General features: G+C 37.1%; 1 protein-coding gene and 1 pseudogene across 4 annotated transcripts in view; both read right to left on the bottom strand.

Annotated features, from left to right (window-relative positions):
* CDK14 (cyclin dependent kinase 14) overlaps window positions 1–22853 on the bottom strand; it is a 537486-nt gene that overhangs the window by 85534 nt on the left and 429099 nt on the right. For 3 of the 4 annotated variants that reach the window (XM_058525247.1, XM_058525217.1, XM_058525227.1), the window contains one exon: window positions 442–581. In XM_058525247.1, the coding sequence (XP_058381230.1) occupies window positions 442–581 (140 nt within the window). Of the gene's footprint in view, window positions 1–441; window positions 582–22568; window positions 22850–22853 lie in introns of those variants that run through there. The other variant, XM_058525237.1, reaches the window with a different exon arrangement.
* LOC131422693 (protein tyrosine phosphatase type IVA 1-like) lies at window positions 4900–15366 on the bottom strand (annotated as a pseudogene).

Raw genomic sequence — 22853 nt, 5'->3', positions numbered from 1 at the left:
TCTTCTGTGTACTGTAGCCAGTTAAAAATTACTGTATGCATAAAGCACTAAATATGTAAATCATATTTTCCTTTTCCTTTACGACTTCTCAGATCATTTTTTTGGACACACACATAATCAAATACAAAGACATGCAGCTGCAGACTGCAGAGCAGAGATAGCAAAAAAGGAATCCATTTTCTTCCTGTGTCTGGTAAGCTAGCAATTGAATGGCAGGATTCCACTAAATATACACACACACAATCCCCCTTCCCCTGTTCTCTCCCTCTCTCTCTATATATATATACATAGACACACACAAATATATGTATACATGTAATGCATACACAAACATACATACTCTTACAAATGCACATATAAATCTCTCTATATGTATGTTACACATAGACATTAAAATGATGTCCTTGCTTTGATTGGATGTTGTGGATTTGTCATACTCACTGTCGGTCAGTTCCCATAGCCGAGGGGGCAGGTCACTAAAATACTCATGGTTCAAGGCGGCCTGTGCCGATAGTCTGTTCTTTGGAGAACACTGTAGGAGCTTGGAGGCCAGATCCTCTGCATGATTCACATAGCTGAGCCTAAAAACACAAGCAAAAAAGAGAGAAATCAGACCAAACAAGAAAATCCACTAAATAAAGCATAAGGCTCACCTAATTTTTCTGGACTTTATTCCTGGCCAAGAAAACAAGTTAAATTCCCTGTGGAAAATAAACACAAGCAGAATTCACATTGGTTCCTAGAGTATCTGTTACTCTAAAGTGGCTTTTACTCTTGATATCCTAGTCTCATTGATTTAAAATACTTCTACTGTAAGCAAAGAGTTGATACTTTAAGGATAGAACTAGGTCCAGAGGTAGAAAATTTCAGATGACAATTTATCAAACAGTTGCCAGAATTTGTTCATAGAATCTATGGACTGCATACACATCTGGATACATTTATGGGAAAATTAATACAAAATAACTAGGATAACTAGAATAAAACTGATATTAAATTCTCTAGTTACTAAAGTTACTTTTCCTCTAAGAATTTACACTTTCTTACACTGAATATAAAATTATTGGCATAAGTACACTGTCAAATATCAACAAGCAAAATATTAACATGCAGGTTAACAAAGGGGATATGCTTAAACCATATGAGGCTGAATCATTTCAAGATGACCTTTAAAACAACAGTAGATAGCAAATATGTCTCAAGATTACCAAAAAAGCAGAGAAGTAAAGTCTTCCATGCGGTACAACTTTTAAATAGGTAGCAGACCACACAGTCCAGCCCAGCTTTGCTTTTCATAGAATCTCTATTTCACTGCTCAGTGCAATCAAGCCAGATAACTAACATAATAATAACAAAAGTACTCCTAATTGTGGCTGCCATTTATGGATAGTTGAACATGTGTCCAGCACTTTCCTAGACACTTCTCACACTCTCTCTATTTATTATAGTCCAATAAGGTAATTCTGTTCCCATCTAACAGCAGTGGAAGCTACGTGGGAGGTGGAGAAGCTAACGGATGGCTCAATTAGTAGGTTGAGCAGATTCAAACTCATCCAGAATTATAACTCTAAAGTGGTTTGCATTTGTGATGCTCTCAGATCATTTCTAAAGGCTTTTACCCCTGGATTCCCGAGTTTCTGCAACAAGGTGCAATAAGTGCAGTGACTCTCAGAGGCAGCCAGAAGACTGTGAAGGAAAGCTGCATTTGCCAGTGGGTATTTTTTCAAAAGCCTTAAAACTACAAAACATGCAATTAGCCAACAAACATCTTTCCTCAACGACCATCAATTCACCCCCTTCCCCTCCTCCAGAGCTCTTTAGTACTGATTTAAAATTGTTATGGGGGTGGGTAGGATTAGGAGTGAGGAAGAGAAAAGGACGTAATGAACTTGGGTAGAGGAAGAGAAAAGGAGAAGAGCAAAGAAAAATATGACTCCAAAGATCCAACCTAAGAGAGCTTCTCTCTAACTTCCATTTGGTGTTTGGCTGCTACAATGGCTGTTTTTAAAAAACGGATCAATGGATTGGTTTCAAATGTCTCTACGTGGCAAAGAGAAATTAGTCCTCAGGAAGAGGAGGCATTTTCAAAATTCTCTACAGTTTTTTTTTCTTTCCTTTAAGAGGGGCTAGGGCCATCCAAATAATTCCTCCCTCTTTCTAAGACTCTCTCACTATTATAAACTTTTCATTAATATTTTTTAAAAATATCAAATGCAAAGTTTGAGATAGGTAGACTTTATGGTAAAAACTGCACTTATATTGAATGTACAGTTTATATGTAATCACAGTGAAAAACACATTGGTATCAATTTTATATAGCTTTGATAAAACGGAACAACAGCGCCAGGTTGAGACTACATCTGACTCTTTTAGTCCTGACTCTGTCCTAAGAGTGATGAACCACATGATGTCTACAGTCCCTCCAGCTCCAACAAGCCAGAAAGCATACTTAAGGCAAGCTCTTACTATTTTGAAGGCTTATAAATATTTATAGCTGTATTTTTGTTTTTGCAATAGATTGTTGATCCCATTTAAATTAAATACTTAAAAACCTAAATATAAGGAATTCATCAATATAAGACGATCTCATTTCCCATCTCCCAAATTGACTAACTTTAATAATGTTGATGAAATAATCAAATACTTATTTGTGATATTCAGTTTGTACACAAATATTCAAATGATATATAAAATTTTAATTTAGAAAGTTTGCTATTTCCTCACTTGCATTTCAAGAACCACTTTTAATCCAACTCTCCACAAGCATTTTCAACATCAGAGTCTTTGTCATTACCTGAACCACTTTTTGAGTCCACCTAAGTTGTCTGAGTTGTCTGAGATATGACACTTCCAGGATATCTTATTTGGAAGTTTTATCTCAAGCCATAAGTATACCTTATCAGAATGTTAGAATGATTGTGATTGTTGTTTGCAACCTCCCATTGTGACGGTAGATTTTTAAATCTTTCCTTGTAATTCCATCAATTTTTGTTTTATACATTCTAAAGCTGGGTAATTAAATGCATAACAGTCTAGCACTGTTATCTCTTCCTAGTAAATTAAGTCTTTAATCCTTCCGTAGTGACCCTTTTTATCTTTAATAAAGCTTTCTGGGCTAAAGTTCATTTTCTTCCTTATATTAATTTAATGACCTCAGCTTTCTTTTGTTCAATATTTGCCTGGCATACCTTTTATTGCCCTCTTACTTTTAATGTTTCATATCTTTTTCACAAATTTTTAAGGTATCTTTTTTTAAGGTATCTTTTTCACAAATATTATATACCTGGGTTTAATGTTTATCCAGTTGAATCCCCATCTTCTAAGGAGAAAATTTAGTCCACTTACATTTTGTGATTACTGATATATTTGGAATTTCTGCTACCATCTTAATCTTGCATTCTTTTGTCTTGCTTTATCTTTTTTTTTCCTTTTCCTGCCTTCATTTGGATTGAGTTTTAAAATTCAACATTTTCCATCTTCTGTTTTAGAAACTGTACATTCTTTTTCCCTGTATTTAGTGATTACTCTTAACTTTTACTTTTTCCCTTTTTTTGCATTTCAATATTTATTTGGATGTTTAAACTGTTGCACTGTTTTTATAAGCTAGTGGACACTGACAAATTATTTCTCCCAAAGAACTACAATCATACATTCCAGACTGTGTGTGTGTGTGTGTGTGTGTGTGTGTGTATATATATGTATATATGATTGAATTAACATTAATACACAGCATCATTTTACCAATTACATAATAAGACAAATTATTAAGTATACAAATATTAAGTTACACAGCTCAACAGGAATATAAAATATGTCTGCTCGATTCAGTAGCAGAAACTAACTTCTCCTTTTGCAAGAAAGATTGAGAGAAAAGGAAAAAATTCACACAGCAATAGTTGGCAAAGAACTTCCAATAAAAATGGGAAAAATCACAGGATTTTCCAAAATTTTACAATTAAGAATTAATTTAGCTACAACAACAAAGCATAATCTACCTTTAAAAAATATTGACTAAACTAAAGGGCATATTCCATACATCCTACACAAGACAAGCACACCATTTTGCTAAAAATACTTAATGACTCACTCCCATTCTTTTTTCAGGCCTTCTCTTTTAAGTTGCACTCCAAAGTGCAAACATTAAATTAATTTTGAGACGTGTTTGTCTGGAAACATTAAAGATATGTGCTTCTGTACGACGTGGACTCTACATGAACTTTCAACCAGAGGTTTGTGATTTTCAAAATGGAGGTTTTCATAACAGCACAAAATGAGATTTATAGAAAGACATTAAAAAATCATTATAAGACTTGGTGAAAAGCCAACAAAATCAGTGGTCACACAAACCTGATGTATACTGTTTTAAATACGGGAAATATAAACATGAAGTAGCAGGCAAATAGCCATATAGGGTCTACTATCCCTGCTCGAAATGACTGAAGGGATAAGCCACAGAAAATCTAGATTGGGATAGTTCCTAGGATTTTAATTCTGTACGATATTAAAAATATACAAATATTGTGCTGGGTATTTTGGCACCCAATCTGTCTAAATTTCTTATATATTGATAAGATTCTGTCACAGGAATAGATTTGAAGAAGACTTATAACTCAATACTGAATGGTTTCAGGAAAGGTCAACTGATAAAAATGATAAGCATGTTTTAAACGCTGAACAGTAAGAATCTTTTGCTAAGTTTCCAAACAGGCTGATCATAATCCAAACACAGAGGCTGCAATTCTGCCAAGCTTGAGGCCTGATAAAACTGCTTATCAATACTCCTATGAAAGATTCATTAGACTTATCATTCACCAAGCCCACACGTTGGCTAATATGTACAATAAATTGGCTTCTGTCTTAAGTTCCATTTCCAAGGCAACAGCATCAGGCAGCCCAGTTTTATTGACTGCAACAGCAGTTTCTGTGACTACTGGTATCTATGAAGCACAGCTGGATTTTAGGACAATACTCCAAATACAAAAGTTGCTTGCTTTTAAAAGCTCCACTCCACTTTTGTCTTATGAACTTTGCTGTATCTTCATATTTCAATCCACCTTCAATTAATGCTAGGGCAACAAGCATTAGAGCTCTCCTAAGTCCTGCAACATGATGACAGTGATACAACACCAGATTCTTCAAGAAACTTCATTTTCACAAGACATAACCAGTCATCAACAGTCTGGTTGGATGGCAGTTGCCACCATCAAATGGCCGACCCAGAACCAGGACACCTTTCTTCACAAGAGCAGTGTTTCAAGTTGCTTCACACATTCTTACTATTGTGGTAATGCCACACTTTTTAAGTTCCTCTTAATCTGTTTAAGGTTGCACTGGTTGGACTGTCCTGTGTAAGACTTCACAAGAGCTGGTCGGTTCATTTGAGCCACGTTAATTTAGTTAAAAAAACACTGAATAGGATTATGAAAGAATTAAAAAATTTGAATACAGAATCCAGAAGTGATGTAAAGAATGATATAAAGAAACCGAAGTCTACTGCAATATACTACACTTGGAATTGTCAGTGCTTTGAGTATGAGATTGAGAGTAACGGGAAGTGAAATGAACCTCCTAGCAAGCAGCAGTGATTCTTTAATCCTGTAATGAGGCAACAGAAAGGAAGTTCCCCCTGGTTTAGCCCATCTAGGTCAGAACTCTTGTAAAATACTTTCCTGATCTCAATTCAATCCTCCTGTGTCCTACTTAACCCCTCTTATGGAGCTTCTTGGTGGAATATTAATGAGTTTCTATATAGCTCACTTGTCTGTATAGAGGTCATGCTGTGTTTCAGGCAATAATCTCCACTGCCCTTCAGAAACTTAATAAATACGCGACCAAGAACACCACAGAACTGCCCAATCTGTGGCTAGTGGTGTCCTCTTTGGGGGTAAGTTGGTTTAGTATTTTTTTACCATCGAGGATATCAGAAGAAACTTCCACACTTTATACCTTCACCTTCAGTTCTCCAAGTAGATGGCTTCTTAACTTTTTAATATTTACGTATTTAAAGTTTAGAGTTAAACTTCTTCTTTATCCCCATGCCAAACAATATGAGAATATTAGAACATCTTAATTCTGATGACACTAGTCCCATCTCTCATGTTATTATCTAATATTTTATTTCTATTTTCTATAGAAATATAGAAAATATACATATTTCTTTTTAAGGACACATATTAAACACTTATTGTTATTATTATTTAGATTTACCCATACTTATCATTTATTTAATCACCTTTCTTCTTATGTTTTAGACATTCTTTCTCAGACTATTTTTTTGTAACTGAAATACAAACTTTGAAGTTCTTTCCATGAAGTAAGAAGATAAAATTGAAAGTGGAGAATGAAAATGATGGTGCAGAAAAAGAGGAAGAACAGGGTTCTTGGCAAGGTGAAAAGGGCTACTTCCTAGAAGGCATGGTTTCTGGCACAGTGTGGGGACATCATTTGTTGAATGACTGAGTGTTTGCTTGAGGACTGAGTATATCAATGGCTACACCTACAGAGGTTTTACCTTACCTGAGAAACATGACTTTAAAAAGTAAACAATTGTTTTCAAGCAAAATATCTTAAGGTCAAGTCCTGGTCCTTAAGGAACACCTTCAAAGTATACATCCCCCAGAAGATGTCATTTTCTTTGTTTTTTCGGAAGTGGGAAGGAAATTGGTCCTTGTCTTTTTAAAGTTGTCTTATAAACTGGGGCTGCAAGTTTTTTGTTTTTTATAATGTAGATCCAAAAGACTTCCTCTAAAACTGATGATACCTCTACTTGTAGAACAACTAAGACAAGCAACATTTTATTCCCAAGAGTTGACTTCTAAATATCTCTATAAAAATCTTCACTGGGATTTATTAATGTTTTAGCTCATGAAAGCTGGATATAACAAGTAGAGTAGTAGGTTCAATTTACTTATTAGAGCTTTCAATGGAGATACTGAATTCCATATAAAAGCGTAAAAAGAAATAAAAGGGAACAAGAAGTTCTAGAATATTCCTCACTTGCATTCTATGATGGGATAGAACTACATACATTGTGGGCCTATGTCTGGAGTATAATAGTGTGCTTTATCTCACGTAGCTGGAAATAGAGCGACCTGGAGTGACTGATGTGGAGGGTCTCTATATTCACGGTTCACTCACCGCCGCATTCTCCACAGAGCAAAGACAGAGGGCCTGAATCCTTTCATTTGACAGTGCACATATTGTCTCTGTGGCAAAGATGCCAACATGGGCACTGGTCACCAGATTATACAACAACTGATCTCTTGAAAATGATAGAAAAGAAGGCCACCCACCCAAAAAGACAAGCCTGACTGTTTCCTCAACCATACTGAACAGAATTGTCAGATACCGCACTCTCTCTTGCCTACACATCAAAAGCAAAAGCTCATTTAATCTCCTTCTTACCAAAGCTTTTGCCTTAGAGGGAGGAACGCAGTCATAAAACTGCCCTAATTTTTCAAGAAGTGACTGATTTTTAGAAAATAGGCTCAAATTTATGCATTTGCAAAGAGGGGTCAGTAACTAGTCAAGCAGAATATAAGGGGAATCCCTGACATTGGATTCTTGGGGAAAATAAAAACTAATATAAGGAAAGATTCAGGCCTGTGCCGTGAACTTCTCAACTCCAGGTGTTGGGCTGTGTAATGAAACGAGAGGTAAGACTCTCAGTTACATGAACAATGAGGACACAGAATTGTTTAACACTGAGACTTTGTCAATGCGCTGCTATAAAAAAAACTAATGAGATTCCTCCTCTCAAGGTAGACAGACAACATTTTATATTAGTTTCCATAAATAGGTTGTGTTTTGTTGTGCACAGAAAATTGTTCAATTCTCATTCATTTATTCTAGTGAAACTGTTTAATGACACAATCTCCCTGGCAGACACTCATTCCCATAGTGGTCAGCCCTCTTGACTGTCAGAATGCTATATAATGATAATGCTATTTGTAAGGAGCTTTACAGTTTACAAAGTGCTTTCACATGTGTTATTTTATTTGATCCAGATAATCAAAGGGTCATACTTACAAAATGGAGAGTGTCCATATTTCTGACTCTTAAATCTTAGTGTCTATGACATGTCATGCCAAAGATTTATTGCTTATTTATACACCAAGCTGTATGTTACCCAGTTGGTAAAGGTTATTGAGTTATTTTAAAGTTTTCCTTAAGGATACTTTACATTTTTCTATGTTTCTTTCTCTTCCCTTAATTCTGAACTCTATTGCTATAGAGACTATTCTTTCTATATTCTTGTTAACACCCCCACTGCCCTATATCAAATAAAGACAACAGGGAGAGTCCAGCCTTAACATGGACAAGATGAATAATCTCCAAAGCCCGTCATACTAATCCGCACTGCTGGGTGTTTCCTTCAGATCCAGCCCTTACTCAACACATAGTTGCCCTTGCAGTAAACTCTATCTGGTGGAAAAGTACAGAAAGTGCTGAAGAGCCCTCAGCAGGATGTGAATGAATCAAGTTTTTGAAAATGCTAGCACCGACACTCTTAAGAGTATTATAAACTGCCAAAAAGTGAGCCAGAAAAAGGAAAATAATAAATTCTTGCTTTGGATTTCAGAGCTTAGCTAGATAATATTACCCCCAAATTCTCTAGCTTTGATTTTATTTATTACTATTTTCTACCTTCCCTGGAAAAAGAGAAGTCTTTGAATGTTTAATTTTTCTATGAAATCAAACAAAGAGTGGTCTCGCCTTAAAAAATTGGTTAACTTATGACATAATTATACTAGCCTTTCCCACGTGGCAATGTGAAGTTATAGATTTTCATTTTTATATTTCTTAAATCCACTAATGCAGATATTACCATAAAATATTCATGGAGAAGGTTAATACAACTGAATTTCATGCTATATTCTTTTCAACAAAAGCCCCTGTGTATTTAAACTTATTTTTATTTAACGACCACAAAGGTAGATCATGCTTCCATTCAACCTGCTTATAGGAAAGAACCAGTTAACAACTACACTGCATTGTTTTTGCAGATTCCACCTTAATTTCCTCTCCAATTCTTCTCCAGTGCTTAGTGGTAGTGACTTTTTGAGTTACAAAATTTTATTTTTTAATAGTTTATATAAAATACTATAACCCATATGCAATTAACTTTTAAGTCTACATGCCTAAACAATATAATTTTTAAAGATTACTCTAAGATTTATTAGAGCTTGTGAAACACTGACCTTTTTCTTATATAGGATAGTACAAACCTGTCAGGAATTATACTGGTACCTCAGTTATGTTTAAGAAAAGATTCATAGATTTAATGGACTAGTGATTACGTGATTCTATAATTTTTGTTCACTGTTTTACTTTAATAATGTGGTTAATAGCAGAAGAGGCACAAATAGTTACTTTTCAATCATCTGACTGAAGGACAGGATAGAAGAGGATACAGTTTACTTCAGTCAAGGAAACAAAAATACATTAATAATAACTAACCCTTGTAATCAGAAGGATAAAACTGACAGAATAAATAAGAATGGAATAGAATATCTTCAAAACTCAAAGGATGTGCATTCAACAGAATTGATTTCCAACTTCCCAGTTGTTTACAATTATATCCAATCATAAACTAGACCTTCATAACCACATGACCTACCCCCATCTGGAATTCCATTGTTGCCTGAAGGACATCAGGCAGAGCGTAACCTTTTTGACTTCTGGATATAGATCAGGATAAAATTAACAGCCCTCTCCAACTTCACAGGACTGCTGTAAAGATTGACCTTTTCTTACTATAACTTGCTTAAATCGATTATAGGCATCTTATTATTTCACCTATTTTGCAAGTTTTCAAAACATTTTTAGGAAATCAAGAGTGAAGCAAAGCAAATTGTAGTGAATGTTCTACCCCTGTGATGTTTTTGATATCTATGCTACTTAGAGAATAAAGATTATCCAATTTTCCTGAATTCAAAGTGGCTGATTACAGCAGTTTTTCTTCTGGAAAAGACAATTCTCATTTTTGATGATAAAAGATTGAATCAGGGGTTCAAATTCAAATCTTCATTTATCCAAAAAAAAAACCAATACATATTAAACTTTAGCAGCGGCTTATGTTTTACATTTCAGATGGATCAGTTATAAATATTTAGTTCAAATTACATGGACAGTGTGAAAAATATGTTCATTATAAAAGGCTCCTGCAAAACAGTTTAACTTACTGGTGCATCTGTATTATGGTAAACTGAGTTAATGAAAAATGGTAACTTCACAGCCTTTCATTCCTCTGAAAAACCTACAGAAGTTACCAATCTCATCATCAGAGACTGTTTGGAGGCTGATAGCTGCCTCACCAGAATAGAACAGTGGTCCTCCGTCTGTAAACAGTGCTAAAAATAGCTCCTGAAAGGCATCATTTTGTGTGATATTATTTCACCAAAAGAGAAGAAAAAAATATATCTTTCATCCTGAACAAAACCTCTTCAAAGTTTATGTTCTCAATAAACCTTTCACTGAGAACTGAAAATATAACTTAGTAATGCAATAAATGCCCTAACAAATATATCAGATTTTTCACTTACTGCTTTTTATAGGCTTAAACCAAATGGAGTAAAAGGAAATCACCTTTTATAGTCTGACTCCTACAGGAAGAACGCCTTGCTGCTATGCTTTTTAAAGAAGGCATGGTGAATTTATACCAACTTTGCCAAATCTTGGGGCATGATAAAAGGAAGAAAAATACCAGTGCAGTTAACATTCCACAGAACTCTTTCTTCACATGTTTATTTCCTTAGAGACAGGACATGATCCAAGATAATAAGAAAATACAAAAAAGAAAGTTTTTTTTTAAGGCAAAAGATATACAGTTTAGCACCCTATGCTGATACAGAAGAGATAACGTTTCCCTACCCCTTAAAAAAAGACAATTGTTACCTCGTAGATTAAAGTTATTAAATGGTTAGGATTGGAGAAATCACCAAAAACAGTTCTCCCATTTAAATCAATATGAAAGAAAATTCAGCTAGGTCAGAGCTCCTGGGTTATTGAAGTTTACTTTGAGGCAAATGAAGAATATATCCACTGGGGACTTTAATTTCAGCTTTTTTACCTTATGAAGTTGTATCTGTAATTTGAAAATGTAAGATTTCATTATGATGTAAAGAAGGACTGGTCTAAAACAAGAATTGGATTGGGCCAGCCCAGTGGCGTAGTGGTTAGGTTCATGTGCTCCGTTTTAGCAGCCAGGGTTCGTGGGTTTGGATCCTGGGCGCGGCCCTACACACCACTCATCAAGCCACGCTGTGGCAGTATCCCACATACAAAATAGAGGAAGACTGGCACAGATGTTAACTTAGGGCCAATCTTCTTCACCAAAAAGAAAAATAATAATAAAACAAGAATTGGATTAAGACTGTTGAATAGTTGAGTGTCCTCTACAAGGGCCCGATGATCTGTGGCAAGAAAGTCAAAATACCTTTTAATGCTTATTGCTCCTACAAGGGGCCTCCTGCCTGCCTTCCCTGTTGCACAGTGTCTTCTAGACTGCACACTGAACCAACAACCTGTTGAACTATCTGATCTTCTCTGGTTATCACAAAAGACATGAACAAATGACATCAGCAAATGATACCCTTGTTCTCACTACTGTGGGAAGGTACACAAAGGAGATGAAGCATTCATTGCACATTTACTATGTGCTAGAGACTTTTCCCATGTTATCACCCTATTCTACATGCCCAGCTATAAGATGAGCTTCATTATCCCTCCATACAGACAAGGGAACTGAGGCTCAGCGAGGAGGAGCAAGACAGCTGGGATCACACAGCAAGTGAGGGGCAGGGCACGGTATATGTATGTGCCTCAAATGCTGGTGCTCTCTTCTCTACATCATCCCTCTAAAGACTCTCTTTATATCATATTTTTTTCTCACTGTAAAAGTAAGACACCATCACCCTAGAGAATTTTAAGAAATCTTAAAAGATACAAAAGAAAATAAAAACATCTCATAAGTCTGTAATGCAGAGATAATGACTTTTTAATCAATTTGATATGTTTACTCCTGTGTGTATAGGTCTGAGCAAATATATCACTTTATTTCTTTGTAATTTTTATCACCACATACATTTTTTTCACATGATAAAATTTCCTTTCAAAACATGAATTTTAAAAGCTCTCTTTAAACACTTGAAAGTCAGACTCAAGTCCATATTGAGGTCATTTTAGCTTTTTGTTTTCCCTCTAGTGAACAAAAACATTTTTTACAACCAACAAATTCAGACACCCATAAATACTGTATCCTGTTGAGAGTGTGCCCTTTTTTTTTCACTTGTGGTATTTACTTTGATTCTCACTTTGCCTCTCAATATTCCCTTAATAGTGTAGTTAGTTTTACCAAATCTCCTCCATCTGCAAAAACACGACTATTGGCATTTTATCTTAGGCCAAGTCCTAACAATGCACTTGGCTTTGTGACTATTACACTGTGGAGAGCCACAATGAAAAAATTTTTTTCATTTTATTATACAGCTTTACTTTTAACATACTTGTATTCATAAATTTTGCTGCACCAAGAACTTCCGTTAAAAGAGGAGAAAATGACTTCAAGGATAGGAGAAAAACAGTTGGTATTTATTGCATATGCATGAGGACAGCTGTAGTGGAAGTTAGATGAAAATATTTATATTTTCTTTTCTTTTTTAAAAACAACAACATTTATTATCACACAATTTCTGAGAGTCAGGAATCCTGGAGCAGCTTAACTGGGTCGTTCTGGCTAAAGTTCTCTCACAGGTTGCAGTCAAGTTGATGTCCAAGGCTACTGTCCTCTGAAGCTTGACTGGGGCTGGTGAATCCACTCCCAAGGTGGCTCACTCACTTGGCTGTTGGCAGGAGGCCTCACCACTTGGGCTTCTCCATAGGGCTGTTCACATGACAGGGCAGCTGGCTTCCCCAGAGCCAGTGACCAGACAGAGAAGGAGCTAACACAGGAGCCACAATCTTTCATAACCTAACCTCAGAAGTAACGTGCAAACACTTCTGCCTTATGCTAGTAGTCACCAAGACAACCCTGCTGTGATATGCGAGGGACTACCCAAGGGTGTAAAGACCAGAAGACAGGAATCATGGAGGGCCATCTTGGGAGGCTGCTGAACCATGCTGATGATTATAAAAGATATGTCTTTTTTTTTTAATTGTGGTAAAATATATATAACCTAAAACTTGCCATTTGTACCATTTCTAAATGTACAACTAAGTAATATTAATTACATTCACAATATCGCTCAAGTATCACCAATATCTATTTCAAAACCCTTTCATCACTCCAAACAGAAACTCTGTACTAATTAAACAACATATTTTTCTTATTAAAATAATGTGACAATAATAGTAAAGATAATTTTTGGAAAGTAGAAAAGCAATCACCCAAAATTCTACTACCCTAACACACTATTTTCATCTTGTGTATTACATTTCAGTCACAGTTCACAGACATAATTATATGCATATAATTTTTTATTCTGCTTTCTTCAGAAAATATATAAAGCATTCCTTATGTTTCCAGAGTCTTCAGAATACCATTCTAACATTGTTGTGTAATATTCCACTGAGTTCATGAATCCTGACTTATTAAATCTTTCCCCATTCCCTTCATCTTGGTTGAACTTGTACCAAGTCTTTTTTAAAAATTTAATATACAACACAGTAAGGAGACTCTTTGGGCAACTACGTTTTTACTCCCTTGATTTATTTCCTTGGGAGAAACACCAAAGAGTCAAATTACTAGGTCAAAACATAATTCCCCAGGCTTCCTGTTGGACGGAAAGTAAAATTCCAACTGTAGCCTACAAGGCTGTTCCTCACCCGGCATCTGCCTCCAGTCTCATACCTCAGCTCCTCTCACTCTCCTCACACTCTCATACTCTTACCACTGAGCACCTTCATTCTTGAACACATATTTCTTGAGTGCCTACTATGTGACAGGCTCTGTTATAGGTACGAAGGACAGAGAAGTAAACAAAACAGTCAAAAATCCCAGCCTTCGTATGGCTTACAGCTTGCCAACACTATTCCCTGTTATCACATTGCCCTGTTTTATTGTCTTCATGTACATATCACTCTCTGAAATTACTTTATTACTTGTTTATTGTCCTCGATACTCTAGAAGGTGAGCTCTAGGAGGACAGAAACCTCACCAAGCACTCAGAACATTTAGATGATGCTAAATCAAATTTCTTGAAGGAGCCATGAATGAACATCCCTACAGCTTTTAACACATTTCCATAACATTTTCCACATTGTCTACCAGTTTACAGAGCCATCAGCAGTAAATAAATGGACCCATTTCTCTACAACCTCATCAGCACTGGCATTTAAGAAGGAGGAGGTTATGGATCTGGGGGAATGGGTGCTAATGAAGGACTGTTTGATGGAGAAGATAGAAAACACTGAAGCTATCTTTTGATTTTTTTAAAACATTGCAATAAAATGCTATTTATCTAAATTTTTTTGGCATAACCTTAAATGCTGAACCCAAGGTGAGTGCCTTACTTGCCTCACCCTAGTCTCAGCCTTGCCAGGTATAAAATGGCAAATGAAGGATATAGTTATAGATCTGCTCTTGAGACTACAATATAATTGAAGATAGGGAAATTATCTTTCTAAAATAAGCTTAAATATTCCTATTGGAAAAACAGTGGAATACTATTTGAGAGTTATTTTCAGGATTAAATGAGATAATGCAGACAAAGCATTTGGATGCTGTAGGCACATCCATATGTCCCATGAACAAATGCAGCCATTGGTATTTAATAACACACATTACTGCTACTTCTCCACCACTTCCATACATGTGAAAAATTAAACTGACCCTACTACATAAGTAAAAGGAGTCTTTTAAGACTATAATATTCGTTCCCAAATCCGGGTATATCCCTGAAAATCGTTTGGTAGGAAACACCTCATTGGGAGATTTACAACTAATGAAAAAACTAGGAGGACTGAGGTCATGATTAAATTTATGCAAAAAAATGTTTTCATAATTTTTAAATGCTCACTAAAATAAAACAATTAAGTAAAAATATTTTCAATATTATTTTACATACCTTAAGATAGAAACATTTTCCTGATAGATATGCTTCAGGATCTGCCTCTTAATTTTAAGAAGATTTTGTAACTGTGTTTTGCTGTGTTACATACCAAGGTATATGCCCCTCTTTGCCAATCTCCCCTTTATTCTATGTTTGTTCTCTTTCTAAATGTCCAGTGTCTTCCTCATTTTGTGGCTCACCATGATTGGTTTCTGTTTCCCTGGCCCACCTCATATGTCTTGATTTCCTCCTGCCTAGCAGGCAGTAGGGCGCTGACCTCAAGTCCAGACTGATCACGACAACAGCGCGAATGCATGTCTTCTACTCGGCCATCCTCAATCCTCCTTTCTTCTCCCAACCCTTCTGTTCAAATGGTCCCCAGTAGAGACTCACAAACATCTGAACCAGGGACCTCAGAGCTGTAGAATATCAAACCGACATCTACTAGAATTCTGAGCAAGTGCAACGTGTGTTTGGAGAGGGATTACTGTAATGTCTTATGTGGCCAGGGCTGATGCTAAAGTTGATATGGAAAAAACATTTTTTATTATGTTTGTTTTGGCTTTGTGGTTCAAGGCCTGGAAAATAATTTATTCTACTCTGTGATTTAATGTATGCTACAAATATGAGAACCCATCAGAGGAGAAATTTTTAGAAAAATATATTTCATATATTTCCATCAAAAGACACCATTTCCTCCTACATTAGAATGTGTAATTTAAGGACTAATTTTTAGCAATGAATCTGCAGGGTGTATTCCAGCTCCAGAAGAGTTAAGAACTGGTATCTTACATTTTTCTCCTAGTTCCAAGTCCTTGCCTCTGACCTTTCATTTTCTCTCCCTGTACCTATATGAACCTGCATAGGATAGCATCGCTATTGCTTCTATAGTTTGCAAATGGCTGTTTCCAACACAGAAATAGTTGCTACATTATAGAGACTTCAGTCTAGTGATCTCTCTGCAGATAACTCACATGTCCATGAACAGAAAGCCCACCAGTCTTAGAACGGCAGGGAACTGGCTTTGTGCATGGAAGCCCAGTCCTACGGCCCACTACTAATAAAGCATTGACAAGAACATCATGATCCCTCCCTATGTTGCTCTGTCGTGCCTTGTGGGATAGGGGTGCCTAGGCTTTTCCAAGAGGCTGATCTCTTAAAGAATAATGTGACCAACCAGCCCTGCTTTCCCTCTCATCGTGTGGAGGAGGTTGTGGATCTGGGGGCATGGGTGCTATAAGGGTAGTTTGATGGTAAGCATAGAATAGGCTGAGGCTATCTTTACTAAAAGCGAGCACAACCTTTGAGTTGCACATTCCTTTATTCCTGCCTTTAACTCCACATTTGGCTCCTTACACAAAATGATTTATAATGGAAGGGTGCCATTCCATATCTATGGTTTAAAGAAACCCCAAATTGGCATAATTGCTAGAGTTGTTTATCTTCTTGGGCACTAATTCTATCTTTACAGCTGAAATAAAAGAAAGATAAATGAATAGAATTAAAAAGCTGCATATTTATCATCATCTGGGGTCCAACTACTTATAATAGTCAAGTATATGTAGGTAAGGATGTTTTCAGACATGTCTCTAACATGAGGCAGAAGCTAGTGGCATGACACAAACCATTAAAAAAAAGGTCTGCTTATGTTTTAAAACCAACAATATCAACATAATGTAGAAAACGGAAGAGATGTATTTGCAGATCATGTGTAAAAATATGGAAGCATTTTAAAAAATGATTACTTGGGAACTTATGAGAAAATTTTCAAAAGAATATTGAGGTCACTTTAGAATGGATGGAACAAGCATATGCTTTATTTGTAGTCAATGTAAATAGTTGTTTCACATTTATGGGGGGGAGGGCACACTCCAAGTTAGGAAACATGCTAACTTGTGTCAAGCTTATATGCAGCTTGACGTATGTTAGCATATTTCTAAGTCTTATTTCTTTATCTAGGAAAAACTAGATATAAAGAGGTGATCGAGCTTAGACGGTGAAATGGCCGGTGCCCACAGAATCAATGCTGCTGAAATGCTATGCTTTGAAACTATTCTGGATACCCAAGAGAGAGACGTTCAATATTCAACAAAATCGAAGAATTTGAAAATTGAAAATCTCTCAGATGTTCTGAGAGAGAGAAAATCCCGGGGCAGAGTCAGAGGATTTGGATTTAAGCTTACAGCTATATGAGAAAGAAATAAGCAAGAGAATAAAAGCCTGGGCAGTAGGTTTTTAGCTGCAAACTCTAATCCACCTCACAAATATTCTGGTAAAACATTTGTTATAAACTGATCAGAAGTCATGCTCTATTCTGCAATGTCCAATTTGGTAGCCACGGGCCACATGTGACTATTTAAATTTAAATTTATTAAAATTAAGTAAGATAAAAATTCAGCTCCTCAATTGCACTAACCACATTTTACGTTACTCAATAGCTCCACGGTGGCTAGTAGCTACTATATTGGACAGTACAGATATAGAACATTTCCATCAATGTAAAGAACTATTGGACAGTGCTGCTCTATAGCCTTCAAAGATCTGCTGCAGCTTCCAGAAATTTCTAAAATTAAAAAAAAAGAATTGTGTAGCATATACACTGGGAGGATTTGGTTCTTTAGACGAAGAGTAGAGATTGGGTTGAGAAAATCAGCGAATGTTGCTATATAGAGAGGGCAGGGTCAGGGATTACTCCAAAGATATGCTGGCCAATAAGGGAAGGAGCCAAAAATCACGATGGATGGAAGATATCCCCGTGGAAATGTTTTTCACTTCCTTGACAAAAATAAGAGACATTAGAATTCTTTCAAGGGTCACAACCTAAAAGTAAGGGATGTGAGATAGCATAATTCTAAGATAGAAGAGTCAAGCCTAATTTGACTACCAAATAAACTAGAACTGTAGGTACAATTTGACTCAAATTCTAAACTTCAGTCAAAAGTGACAAGAAACGAGAAACAAATGGAAAATTCCATTTGTATTCATCTTTATAAAGAAGACGATGTGCTTAGTTCCATTTGGAGGCAAAGGCACGGAACCTGGTGTAATCCTCAATTAAGTAGCCTCCAAGGTAAATGAGCCAATTCATAAAGATGTTCACCATCCAAGCAGATACCTAAAGTGGCACACTGGGGCAGACCATCAAAGCATGGGCCAGCTCCGGCTTCTCTACCAGAGAGATTTTACCTGTTTTGCTGAAGGGGAAAAAAAAAATCAATTGCTTATCTCACATATTTTATGGAGATAAGTAGCTGTTCTATAACCCTTTTTTTTCCAGAACATGCTGCCCTCTACAGGCTACACGGATACACACATCTGCAAAGATATACACAAATAAGAGTTCAGTTATACACAAATTAATAGGATCAGTAGTCAAGATATGATGAGAGGGAGGGGAGGTAGTTGGTTGTATCTGTTACCTGAAAAGCTTTAGCAACCAGGTGAGAACCAATCAGCATCCCTAAGCCTGTAATAAACCTTACCTCTTCAGCTGACATACATATGAGAAATCATAAACAGTACTATAATCCTATCATGCTATTTTCCCAGAGAAACTTAAAAGTATGTCGACAGTCATTTTTCCTTTGTTTTAACTAGGGAGGAGGGGGCGTGGAAGAAAGAGGAAGAAGAATGGTTGATATGGTTTGACAGCTTTTACTAACATCTCCACAGTATATCAGCTTTGATCTAAAACTCAATATATTAAAACTAGGCTCTGAGTTGGGAAATAAAAGCCAACGCACTTAAAGGAATATATATGATTTTATCCCTGCTGAAGGTTTAATCTTTTAAACCTTGGCTGCAGTGAAGTGGTCAAAATCTGGCCTAAGAAATGAGAACTACCCTTCATCTTTACTTCAAATCGATTCATCCACAACAGTTGTGCCATAAACACACATACTTTCTCTCTCACACACACACACACACGCACACATACAGCTGGTATGTTTATTGGTTTAGTCACTAAAGGATTTAGCTGGACAAGCATCACAAAGATGATGGCTGATTTAATTGAATTTATGATCAAATGTTTTCCATTGCAGGAAAAGTGGGAAATCACTTATGGGGAGATCTGAATAATTTAAGGGAAGTTCTCTATTTGGCATTATGTTTGTATATCAAGTCTTGAGGGATTAAATACAACTGAGGCCCAGCAGAGAATTCACACATAGAGACACAAAGATATGCTGTATAACAACGCAACAAGGGCTAGAATATTGATCCCTTCGTGTTAATATTTCTATTCATTTATATCTCATTTATAGTCTGATTAATAACATCCATACACATATACACTCATCATATGACTTGAGCTGTAAATCACCACTAGATTTTTCTGAGACCCTCAAAATGTCAAAATGATCTAAAAATGCTCTTTTAGACAAGACATAAAATTATTGATTTGGGGTTGTATGTGTGTGTGTTTAAGGCATTTTAACGTATCTTTGTTGATGTTGTTAAAGACACAATGAAGCCTAACGTTGAAGTCACTCCCATGATGGATATAACAAGGTAACGTGGGATGTATGCCTTAGGGTTTGGACTTGGCACAGTGTCTGAAAGAAAAAGGCTCGTTACCTTTGGAGTCCCCTACCCTCCGACTCCCCAGTGATGACAGGTGTACTTAGCCAAGGCCACGCTCCCAGCCTTTATTCATTGTGTTCCTAGAGATAAGTCACCTACCCTCCCCATTTAAAGGCCGTAAACAGCAAGAATAATTACTTTTAGTCTCACCACTGGAACTCCCTGGGTCAAGTGGACAACCCAGGCCTACACACCTGGTTTAGGCTTACCCATCAGTTCATTTACAGAGAGCATCACAGAAAAGGTCTAACAGATGTTCTGAACTTGGTAACAGTGTTTGTCTATGGGTTTCTTTCAATCTAATTAGGAAAACTGTCTAATAGATGTGTTTCAAGATTTAGGATAAATCACAGTTTTACATTAATTATGCACAATGCTATTTGTTAACATATCACTCTTAGGAAGGAACTGCTGGGGAAGAAGGAATCTTATTTCTACACAGGAAGTACTTTTTAAAAATGATTTGGAGACCAAGTAGTTTAGCATGTGCCCCTAGAAAGGTAGAAGGAATATTCTAGAAGATGTCTGGGGCCCCTGTATAACAGTGGTATTCATGTTCAAGGACAATTGCTTATTTGAAATGCTCTGACTGGCAGGGGAAGGCAGGGTGTCCTGAAAAACAGAAAGGGGCTAAGCTACCGTTTGCTGCAAGTGCTCTGTCATTTACACACTCATCTTATTCAATCCCCACGATAATCCTGCCAAGGGTTTTAAAGATTGAAAACTAGGGTTCAGATTGGTTAGTGAGCTTCCTAAATATTATACGATTGAGCAGTGTATCTACGATTGGAACTTGGTCCCTAATACCAAAGATTATGTTGGCTTTAGGCATTTTCTTGCCATTTGTGCCAATAAGGGGCTTTGGCAGCCTTCCTTCCTCTTTTCTATTCTTTCTTGGTTCATATCAACAATATTTATTGACTGTGTATTCTTACAAGGTCAGTAGGACCACTCTCTACACAGCAGATGTTGAATGCACACGTCAACATGAATAGTCTATTAACAGTATCTTCACAATGAGTGGAAGTTGAGCCCCAGCTGTATATAAAGTCTCCCCAAATGATGAGGGGAACCCCTTGTCCCCACAAATGATTGGGCCCCTGTCCAATCCTAATTTTCATGATAATCAACCAAGGTAAAGTGTGGCGTGGGTGACAGTGTATACAAAAGATGACGTTGTTGTTAAAATCATCTCTTACACCAGTGACTTCCTGTGTTCATCTTAATTTTGACGCTGACAATTCACTAAATTCATAAACATTTCTTAATCAAAAGAAAATGATATAAACAAGTGTTGAGGAAAGGGATCTCATATCCAGTGTTGTTTTTTTTTTTTTTTAATAAAGAGCAGTAAAAACTTCTGCATTTCTGTTCACGCTTCATTTTTTAACATGTGGCAATTTTCAATGTTCTGAAGCTGAAGAATTAACATATGTAGCCACAGGGACCCAGTGAAGAAGACCTGGCTCTCGACTGGGGAGGCTCATTTAGAAAATGGAGCCCCTCTCAACAGCATCTCACACATGGTGAAGAGGAAGCTGAGCCTGTACGATATTTTCTGAGTAGAGTTAGGGGAGATCAAGGGGGCCGAGAACAACAGCAGAGAGGTGAATTCTTAAGGGAGTTCAAACAGGGTAGAGAGCTGTGTGTCTAACCCCTAGCAGTTCCCAACAGAAGAGAGAGAGAGAGAACATAAGAAGGAGAAAGGAATAGAGATGCTTGCAACAGGCAGTGCCCCTCAGGAGGGAACAGCGTGGCTCCTAGAGGGGTGGAGGGGGGGAAGGAACGTCTGCTTGATGTTCTTTGATACTTCCAGTATTCTCTCTGCAGATTTATTACACTTATGGGGTCCTCCAGAGCTATTGTCTCCTCCGAGTGTTTACAAGTAAAAGACAGGACTGAGAAGTAAAAATGTAAAGAAAGATCTCTGGACGCTTGAGTGCAAAATGCAAGGACTCTTCAGTGTCGTTTCCAAAGCATCAGATAGCCACGCTGGTTTTACAGTGGTGGGCACTTAAAATAAATGAATAGTTTACATGTTGATCTGCAGCTGTGCTGCCCAATACGGTAGCTACATGTGGCTATTTACATTTAAATGGTTAAATTTAAATCATTAAATCATAAATTTAAAATTTCTGTAACTCTATACTAGGGATGGAAAATGACTTCTTCCTTATACATAATTTTGAGGATACCTAATGTGAACCAGGCATGTGGCACCAGCAGAGTCAGGGGCCTATGCTTGTCACCTGATTGGCCAGAGATCAGGCAAAACAGACAGTGTCTGAACTGGTGAGGCCTGGGATTGTCCCCCTGCTCTGCCTCACCTCATGACTCATCACTCAATAGGAAACCCCAGCACCCAGTACCCACTTGTGGAAAGCAGAAAGACCCCAAAGATGTCCACTTGCTAATCCCTGAAGCCTCTGAATATGTTACTTTCCATGGCAAAAGGGACTCTGTGGATGTAACTAAGGTTAGAGACCTTAAAATAGGGAGATTAACCTGGATTATACAGGTGGACTTTAGAACTTTCTCCCACTGGAGGCAGAAGATATGGGCAAAAGGGGAAGCGGGAGAGATTTGAAGTAAGAGAAAGATTCGTTGCACTGCTACTGGTTTGAAGGAGGGGGCAGCATGATGAGTAATACAGGTGGCCTTCGGGAGCTGAGTGAGGCTCCCAGCTGACAATCAGCAAGGAAACAGGGCCTCGGCCCAATGACCACAAGAAAATGAATTCTGCCAACAGTCTAAATGGTCCTGGAAGCAAATCCTCCCCTAGAGCCTCCAGAGAGAGGCCAGGCCTACCAACACCTTGATTTCAGCCTTGTGAGACCCAGATCAGAGAAATCAGTTGAGCCCATCCAGACTTCTGCCCGACAGAACTGTGAATAATACATTTGTGGTGTTTTACACCAATAAACTTATGGTAATTTGTTACAGTAGTCACAGAATACAAATACACCATTTTTTATTTTGGAGAAGCAGAAGAACTTCTTCAGTTCACACTTGTAGAATCTGTTTTGGGGAACAGTTGGAGAAAGCCTAAATCTATCATCCTCTTTGCAGGGACACAGCAGCCCAGCTGCTCCCGGAAGCTCTGTGCCGCTTCCGAAGCATGCTTGGGTTTTCTTCCTTAACGAGCTGCACGGCAGAAGGAAGGTATTAGCTGCATCATAAGTGTGTACTTTTGGATGATGAATCCAAGACATAATCTGA

Source organism: Diceros bicornis, chromosome 3 (genome assembly GCF_020826845.1).
Source record: "Diceros bicornis minor isolate mBicDic1 chromosome 3, mDicBic1.mat.cur, whole genome shotgun sequence".
Taxonomy (NCBI): domain Eukaryota; kingdom Metazoa; phylum Chordata; class Mammalia; order Perissodactyla; family Rhinocerotidae; genus Diceros; species Diceros bicornis.
Note: the sequence above shows the minus strand (reverse complement) of the source record. Positions and strands in the feature narration are given on the sequence as shown.